This window comes from Pinus tabuliformis, chromosome J, assembly GCF_031772625.1.
Source record: "Pinus tabuliformis cultivar Carrire ecotype Pingquan chromosome J, CPIR1, whole genome shotgun sequence".
NCBI classification, from domain to species: domain Eukaryota; kingdom Viridiplantae; phylum Streptophyta; class Pinopsida; order Pinales; family Pinaceae; genus Pinus; species Pinus tabuliformis.
This window is the reverse complement of record NC_142295.1, coordinates 1,509,548,097-1,509,557,043: the sequence shown is the minus strand read 5'-3', so window position 1 is coordinate 1,509,557,043 and position 8,947 is coordinate 1,509,548,097. Positions and strand designations below refer to the sequence as shown.

Genomic DNA, 8,947 nt, shown 5'->3' with positions numbered 1-8,947 from the left:
TTTAGTTTTTAAAAATATATTTTTATTTTATCTCATATATATACATAATAAATTTACATAAATTTTATATTAAAATTAAAATTAGAAAAAAACTAATATTCTCTCTCACCATAATTCGTAATCATATATATATAAAACGCGTTTTCTTATCATCTTGTTAACTTCATTTTTTAAGCAGTTGTACTGCCCAGATATTAATACATAACCCAGATAATATCATTTACAAACTAGTAAAACTATATAACAGTAAATCACTACCCATATATTAATCCATAATTATAATTGTAAACCAAATAATATAATCTACAAACTATTAAAAAATAAAAATCAATAAACAGCCACAGGATCACAAGCATATATATTAGGATAGTCAAAACATACACATTGCCGTGCCTCTCAACCGCATGTAAAATATCGGCTTCGAGATATCTCTTATTTCAGCACGACATTAACGTTATACAAACACGATAAACATGTCTGTCTCACCTATTTTATTGAAATGAAGGAAAATACGGTTGGTAACGTCATTATAAAATCAGAGTACGGAGAGTCGAGGAGTTGGAACAGCCACGAGTTCATGCGCCCGGGGCAGTGTCAGTCCATTAAACCTCTCACTCATATCCAACTCCTCCTGCCCATTCATTTTCTCCGGGAGCCTCCAGTTGAAACAGTGCAGCAACTGCGCCATCCCAAACTCTACAACAAGCATTCCCAGTTGCTGTCCGGGACATCCTCTCCTTCCCGCTCCAAATGGAATCCACTCGAAGTTCTGGACATTTACATCCACCTCTGCCGCCCCAGTTTTTTCCATGAACCTTTCTGGCTTGAAACTTTCGGCATGTTGGGTATTTTTGATTGGGGAAAATACCAAAAACCAAATAAACAAACACACAGAGACAATGCTCTGTTTCTTTTGCTCCAAGATCTTTTGTGCACACAGAAGACTTAAAAGAAATTTCACTGAGAGACAGAGTATTTCACCACAAAAAAAACTTTCTATTCATTAAAACCTTATACAAAGATTTACCACTGTAAAATCATTTTCATATTCACTGCTGTGAAAAACAACTTACTGCTGTAACAAAAGTTTACATGAGCTTACTGCTGTAAAACAAAATTTACATTCACTGGTGTAAAAACAACTTAGGCTTCACCATTTTCTTTATGCACTGCTTGTGCAAAACCACACATGGTTTTTGCTATTCCAGAAATTACATCACCTGGTTCTATCTTTTTACACACTGCTGTGTGTTTCACCTTTTACTGCGCCATCATTCTTTTTCACTGCTGTGAAGAATAATCTATTTTTTTTGTTCCTCCCGTGTGCAATACATAACATTTTTTTTAAAAGTCAAAACAAAAAACATTCAACTTATTACATACGAGTTCCTATTTAATACATGCCGTATATAAATATATATAAAAACATATATTATAACATGCCCATGCTCATATTAAAAGAGCCTCACCAAAATCTTGTACCAATCATTAAATTCTTTTACCTACGGCGGTCAACCATAAACCTTTTACTCCACGCAAAACATTGAATTGATGTGGGTTCGTATGCAGCTCCAGGTGATCAACGGCGGAGAACACGGGAGCAAATCCAACGGTGGAGAACAATATCGGAAGACCAACAAGTGCTGAAAGTTAACCTCCGAGATTCTTACGTTGCGTTACGTCAGGGGTCAACCACGCGTCAGCTCCATATTTTCTCGGAGCTCCTTCCCGGATTATTCCTTCGTCGGCAAATAGCTCCGAGAAAATCCGGTGAACGGTTTCTGGCTTGGTTCACGGTTTTTCTTGGTCTGCGTTGAAATTAGATTTCAACACTCCCCTTTAATTTCAACAGCTGGGCATTCAGTCATACCCAGACACTTTCTCAAAAATTCAAAGCTCTTCTGATCAAGTGGCTTTGTCAAGATGTCTGCTACCTGTTCTTGAGTCCTGCAATGTTCTAGGACAATTTCTCCATTGTTCACCAATTCTCTGATGTAGTGAAACCTGGTATCAATGTGTTTCGTTCTCTTATGAAACACTGAATTCTTTGACAATGCAATAGCTGAGCTATTGTCACAAAAGATCACTGTCGCTTTTGCCTGCTCTTGGCCTAAGCTTCTCAACATTCTTCTCATCCACACTGCTTGACATGCTGCTGCTGTAGCTGCCACATATTCAGCCTCTGCTGTAGACAATGCTACAATGGACTGCTTCTTAGAAGCCCATGAAATGGCTCCTGAACCCATATTAAAAACATAACCGGAAGTGCTCTTCCGATCATCTACACTTCCAGCCCAATCGCTGTCTGTGTATCCAACCAAATCTGAATGTTCTGAGGCATGATATAAAATTCCAAACATTTTGGTGCCTTTGACATACCTCAAAATTCTCTTTGCTGCCTGCCAATGTGCCTCCTTTGGCCTCTCCATGAATCTGGAAATTAAACTAATAGCATACATTAAATCAGGCCTAGTTGCTGTTAAATACATAAGGCTGCCCACAATACTTTTATACAAGCTAGGATCAAAATCCTTGCTGCTGTCCTCTCTGCTGAGTTTTAATCCCATTACTGTGGGAGTGATGGCTGCCTTGCATTCTTGCATGTTAAATCTGTCCAAAACTTGATTTACATATCTTGCTTGAGATATAAAAATTCCTTTTTCATTTTGATCTACTTCTATGCCTAAGAAGTATCTCAAGAAACCCATGTCAGTCATTTCAAATTCATCCTTCATGACTGATTTAAAATTTTTAATGAGCTGATCATCATTACCTGTGAAAATCACATCATCAACATACAAAACAACAATTAAAATCTTACCATCTTTTTCCTTGATGTAGACTGTGGGTTCTCCTTCACATTTGTCAAATTCATTATCCAATAGATATGAATCTATCCTGCTGTACCATGCTCTTGGCGCTTGCTTCAGCCCATAAAGAGCTTTCTTCAATTTGCACACTTTGTGCTCTTCACCTTTCTTCTCATATCCAAGAGGTTGTTCCACATAGACCTCTTCCATTAACACTCCATTTAGGAATGCTGACTTCACGTCCATTTGGTAGACTTTCCATTTGTTTTGAGCTGCTATGGACAGCACTGCTCTCACGGTTTCCATTCTTGCAACCGGGGCGAAAGTCTCCTCATAATCTCTCCCATACTGCTGCTTGTAGCCTTTGACAACCTGCCTTGCCTTGTGCCTTTCAATCTTGCCTTCAGCATTGCTCTTGGTCTTGTAGACCCATTTCACACCAATGACTTCTTTGCCTTTTGGTAACTCAACCAAATCCCATGTTTTGTTTCTCTCTATGGCATTCATCTCCTCATCCATAGCTTCTATCCATTTCTTATCTTTAATAGCTTCTTCAAAATGAATAGGATCATCAACATGACAATACAAGGCAAATAAGGAATTCATTCCTTCTTCATAAATTTCACTTAGATTTCTAAACTTCTTACCTCGTTCACTTGGTGTGCAAGTGCTTGAAGATGCACTTGAATTTCCTCCTTGTGGTGTGCTTGGAGAAGCACTCTCATTGATCCTCAATGGTGTCCCTTGCTGTCCTTGTGTTGGCGCTGCTGTTTGGGGATTCATTTCAGCCACCTCCTCTTCATCTTCATCATGAGACAAACAGCTCTTGACATTGACTGTTTTCTCTATGCTTCCATCCCAAGCTTCCTCTTCAATGAATTGAACATCCCTGCTGACAAAGAACTTCTTGGTAGATGGAATGTACAGCCTGTAGGCTTTGGATTCATCACTGTATCCAATGAAGATGCATTTCTCCCCTTTGCTGTCCAACTTCCTCCTTAGCTGATCCGGAATGTGTGCATAGGCCACACACCCAAAAACTCTCATGTGGGTGACTCCTTGTTTTCTCCCACTCCATGCCTCTTCTGGCACTTTGTTCATGACTGCTTTTGTAGGACACCTGTTCAATATATAAACTGCACAATGTACAGCTTCAGCCCAATACTCATTTGGCAAATGCTTTGCCTTCAACATGCTCCTTGCCATCTCCATGATGGTTCTGTTCTTCCTTTCAGCAACTCCATTTTGCTGCGGAGTGTACCTTGCTGTAAACTGTTTGTGAATTCCATTTTCTCTACAAAATCTTAGGAATTCCTTGGAGATATATTCACCTCCTCTATCAGTTCTCAAAACTTTAATGTGCAGCCCGCTTTGGTTTTCAACAAATGCTTTGAAGTTTTGGAATTTCTCAAAGACTTCACTTTTGTTCTTGAGGAAATATATCCAAGTCTTTCTTGTACAGTCATCAATGAATGTTAGGAAATATTGGCTGCCTGCTAATGATGGAGCTTGCATTGGTCCACACAAATCTGAATGGATAATCTCTAAGGGTGCCTTTGCCCTTATGCTCTTCCCTGATGGAAAACTTTCTCTATGTTGTTTTCCCAAAATGCAGCCTTCACATAGGCTGTCCGGTTTCTCTATCAATGGTAATCCTCTTACCATTCCTTTCCTACTCAACAAGTTTAGACCTCCAAAATTGAGATGACCAAATCTCAAGTGCCACAACCAATTTTCATCCTTTGGCACGCTTTGGAAGGCCTCTTGGGTGACTGCTGCAATTTCACCTTTGTTCTTCAAGTCTGCCCTGATCCGGAGAGGGAACATCCTGTTCCTTGTCATCTTCACTTCAGCAATGCATCTTTTGCTGGGTGGTATATCCATGATGGTGCACACATCATTTACAAAGTAAACATTGTAACCCTTTTGGATAAGCTGTCCAACACTCAATAGGTTACATCTCATTCCGGGGACATAGTAGACATCTGCTATGGTTTTCCTTTCTCCTTGTTTTGTAAATATTTTTACCTCCCCTTTTCCCATAACAGACACTTTACTATCAGTTCCTAGTGTGACCTCTGATTTCAAATTCTGATTTAAGGCTGAGAAGAGGGCAATGTTTCCTGTCATATGGTTGCTGCAACCTGAGTCTAAAAACCATATGTCTTCACTATGTGTTTCAGCCATGTTACAAGCTAACAGGACATTATTTTGACTGCTGTTTTCTCTTGTAACATTTGCATTTTGTCTACTACTCATATCATGTTGTTTCTTTCTACAATCACTTGCATAATGTCCATACTTTTTGCAATAATAGCATTGAACATTAGATTTATCATACCTTTGTCCTTGAGCATGATGTTGTTCTCTTTGTTGGCTGCTGCCTTGGCCTTGGTTCTGATTTGTATTGCTGCCTCTTCCTTGTGCATTTGATGAATTGTTCCTTCCACCTCTATTCTGGCTTCTGCCTCTTCCTCTTTTGTTTCCTCTGCCTTGACCTCTGCCTCTTCCAAAGGACATCTGGGTCTTGAAGGCTTGCTCAAGAGATGAGTTTTCATTCCTACTCAACCTCTGCTCATGTGTTATCAGTGATGCATGTAGCTCATCAACTGAATAGCTTGAGAGATCCTTTGTCTCTTCAATGGTGGTGACTATGGCATCAAACCTTGAGGGTAAGACCCTCAATATTTTCTCCACAATTCTTCTGTCTTCAATGGTTTCTCCATGAGTTCTCATTTGTGTGATTACACCAATCACATGAGTGAAGAATGAGTCAATGTTATCTGACTCCTTCATGTTCAAGTTCTCAAAATCCTTTCTCAGCAATTGTAGCTTTGCTGTCTTCACTCTCTCCATGCCTTGATAGGCTGTCTTAAGGGTTTGCCATGCTTCATTGGCTGTCTTAGCTGCTGCTAACCTTGGAAACATACTCTGGTCTACTGCTAGATACAACAACACACGGGCTTTTGAATCTTTCTTCCTATTGTTCTTCAGCAGATCCTTCTCTCCTTGAGTTAATGCATTGAACTCAGTTTCATCTGCTGGTTCTTCAAAGCCTTCTTCAACTATTTCCCATAAATCTTGGGAAGCAAGCAGGGCTGTCATAGTTATTGACCAGTAGTCATAGTTCTTCCCATTAAACTGTGGGAGCTGGGTGTTAAACAAACCCATACCAGTGCTTGTGCTGGCCATTCCTTGTATTCTGATCTATGCCTCTAAATCCTTGACTGTGTGTTTAAAGCAAATCACTGCTTCTTCAGCAACACAAAAAAAACCTTTGAAGTACCTGAATCCTTTGATGTCTGAGTCTTCTGTCTGCCTGAGAAGTTTTGCTGCAGCTACAAACCTTCTCCCTTCAGCTTCTCTAACTTCTTTAAAGAGCCTAAGCCTGCTCTGATACCACTGTTGGGTATTTTTGATTGGGGAAAATACCAAAAACCAAATAAACAAACACACAGAGACAATGCTCTGTTTCTTTTGCTCCAAGATCTTTTGTGCACACAGAAGACTTAAAAGAAATTTCACTGAGAGACAGAGTATTTCACCACAAAAAAAACTTTCTATTCATTAAAACCTGATACAAAGATTTACCACTGTAAAATCATTTTCATATTCACTGCTGTGAAAAACAACTTACTGCTGTAACAAAAGTTTACATGAGCTTACTGCTGTAAAACAAAATTTACATTCACTGGTGTAAAAACAACTTAGGCTTCACCATTTTCTTTATGCACTGCTTGTGCAAAACCACACATGGTTTTTGCTATTCCAGAAATTACATCACCTGGTTCTATCTTTTTACACACTGCTGTGTGTTTCACCTTTTACTGCGCCATCATTCTTTTTCACTGCTGTGAAGAATAATCTATTTTTTTTGTTCCTCCCGTGTGCAATACATAACATTTTTTTTAAAAGTCAAAACAAAAAACATTCAACTTATTACATACGAGTTCCTATTTAATACATGCCGTATATAAATATATATAAAAACATATATTATAACATGCCCATGCTCATATTAAAAGAGCCTCACCAAAATCTTGTACCAATCATTAAATTCTTTTACCTACGGCGGTCAACCATAAACCTTTTACTCCACGCAAAACATTGAATTGATGTGGGTTCGTATGCAGCTCCAGGTGATCAACGGCGGAGAACACGGGAGCAAATCCAACGGTGGAGAACAATATCGGAAGACCAACAAGTGCTGAAAGTTAACCTCCGAGATTCTTACGTTGCGTTACGTCAGGGGTCAACCACGCGTCAGCTCCATATTTTCTCGGAGCTCCTTCCCGGATTATTCCTTCGTCGGCAAATAGCTCCGAGAAAATCCGGTGAACGGTTTCTGGCTTGGTTCACGGTTTTTCTTGGTCTGCGTTGAAATTAGATTTCAACACGGCATCCTCCCACGACTTTGGAATCCTCCCAATCGCCCAAAGGTTCAGCAGAACGCAAGTGCCACCAGGGATTTCATAGCCCGATACACTGCAATCCTCCAAAGATAAATGGGGAATAGCAAGAGGCCCAGGTGGGTGGAGCCTAAGCGTTTCTTTGACCACAGCTTGTAAATAAACGAGAGACGACAGATCAGATTCTTGTACCATCCGCTCCATTCCAACCACGCGTTCAAGCTCCTCCTGAAGCTTCTTCAGCACTGGCGGGTTTCTCAGCACTTCGGACATTCCCCACTCTATAGCAATCGATGACGTGTCCGTTCCCGCGGCGAACATATCCTGCACATACAATGTACATCAATGTATAAATCTTTACTCTTTAAAAGTCAATGCAATTGAATGTTTTAATGTGAAAAAACATTTAACGTAACGTACGGCAATGACGCCTTTAATATGTTTTCGTTTAATTTGGAACTCCGTATCATTATCTGCGCAGATTGCCAGCAAAACGTCGACAAGATCAGGTGTGACGTTGGGGTCATTCCGCGCAATGTGTTCCTCTATCACATTGTTGAAGAAATGGTCTACCGTCTTGTGTATTTTCTTGAATCGCCGTCCCAAACCTTGCAAATCTAGCCACGCCAAGTATGGTATATAATCTGCGATATTGAAAGTACCGGCTAACAGAAAACTTTCTTTGATGCTTTCAATTAACTGTTGGTCCGAGTACTTTCTGCCGAAGGCCATCCTGCAGATAATAGAAGTCGCAAGTGTTGACACAGCTTTGCTAATGCTTACGGGAACATGAGAGCCCTCACTGTCTTCAATAATAGAACGAATCATACAACACACTTCCTCCTCTCTTATGAAGCGGAAGGAATCCAAGCGTTTGGAGCTGAGCAACTGTAAAACGCAGATCTTACGCATTTGTCTCCAGTAAGCACCATATGGAGCATAGCCCACGTTAGAGAAATTATACCACAAATACTTAGCAGCCATGGATTGAGGTCTGCCAGCGAAAAGGCGATCATTATTCTTGAGAAATTCCTTGGCCATATCTGCGGAGGAGACGACTAGGGTGAGGGCAGAGGACCCCAGGCGCAGAGACATGAGAGGCCCGCATTTGAGAGAGAGAGTTGCTAGGGCTTGGTGTGGAAGGTGTCCGAGCAGGAGGTGTAGGTTTCCAACGATCGGCAAAGGAAACGGCCCCGGTGGCAACCTCCGCTTTCTCACTTGCAGGAACAAGAAACTCCATGACACCACTAATGTAACTAGGATAGCAGCGGCAAATTTAATGTAAAACTCGGCACATTCCAGCATTAGGCGCTCAGAATACAACAAATTCGCCATTGTTATCAACTTAGCGATCCACAACGAATGAGGTACTCCACAGACTCCTCACATCTATATATAACAAGAATTGGATCGGGGACTCTTCAATTTCTCTTCGAAAGTATACTGTAAAATGATGTGATTGACGGTAACTCTGCAACTGTAAACCAGTAGGAGGAACCGCATTTTCAAATAAATAAATAAATGTAACTAAGTTCGTACGTTTCCATACGCACACATTTCCCAATAAAAAGGCGCGACGACCTTCATAAAATTAATGATATTCTGTTCACTAATAAGCACACATTAAACTGACAACAATCTCGGCCTTAGATGTCTCTCTTTTCCTGAAATTCAAAGTTGCGAAGGAAAGGAGAGAATCAATCGTATCCAATAAGCATGGTTTGTGAA

At 40.3% G+C, this 8,947-nt stretch overlaps 1 protein-coding gene across 1 annotated transcript; it reads right to left on the bottom strand.

Moving 5' to 3' along the window:
- Positions 1 to 345: 345 nt before the first annotated feature.
- On the bottom strand, positions 346 to 8,587 carry LOC149233171 (cytochrome P450 71AU50-like). Its single transcript, XM_089376669.1, has 3 exons — positions 7,640 to 8,587; positions 7,213 to 7,543; positions 346 to 840 (listed from the first exon to the last, which is right to left on the bottom strand). Exons 1-3 carry the CDS (start codon positions 8,552 to 8,554, stop codon positions 536 to 538), a joined length of 1,551 nt encoding a protein of 516 aa, XP_089232795.1. The 5' UTR covers positions 8,555 to 8,587; the 3' UTR covers positions 346 to 535.
- Positions 8,588 to 8,947: the final 360 nt, after the last annotated feature.

What these genes read in the sequence shown, in the direction of transcription:
- LOC149233171 (XM_089376669.1), bottom strand. Translation starts at nt 8,554, where the DNA reads ATGGCGAATTTGTTGTATTCTGAGCGCCTAATGCTGGAATGTGCCGAG. An exon ending in ATATTAAAGGCGTCATTGCC is followed by an intron (nt 7,544 to 7,639) that starts GTACGTTACGTT and finishes TTGTATGTGCAG; the next exon opens with GATATGTTCGCCGCGGGAAC. An exon ending in GATTCCAAAGTCGTGGGAGG is followed by an intron (nt 841 to 7,212) that starts ATGCCGTGTTGA and finishes AAAATACCCAAC; the next exon opens with ATGCCGAAAGTTTCAAGCCA.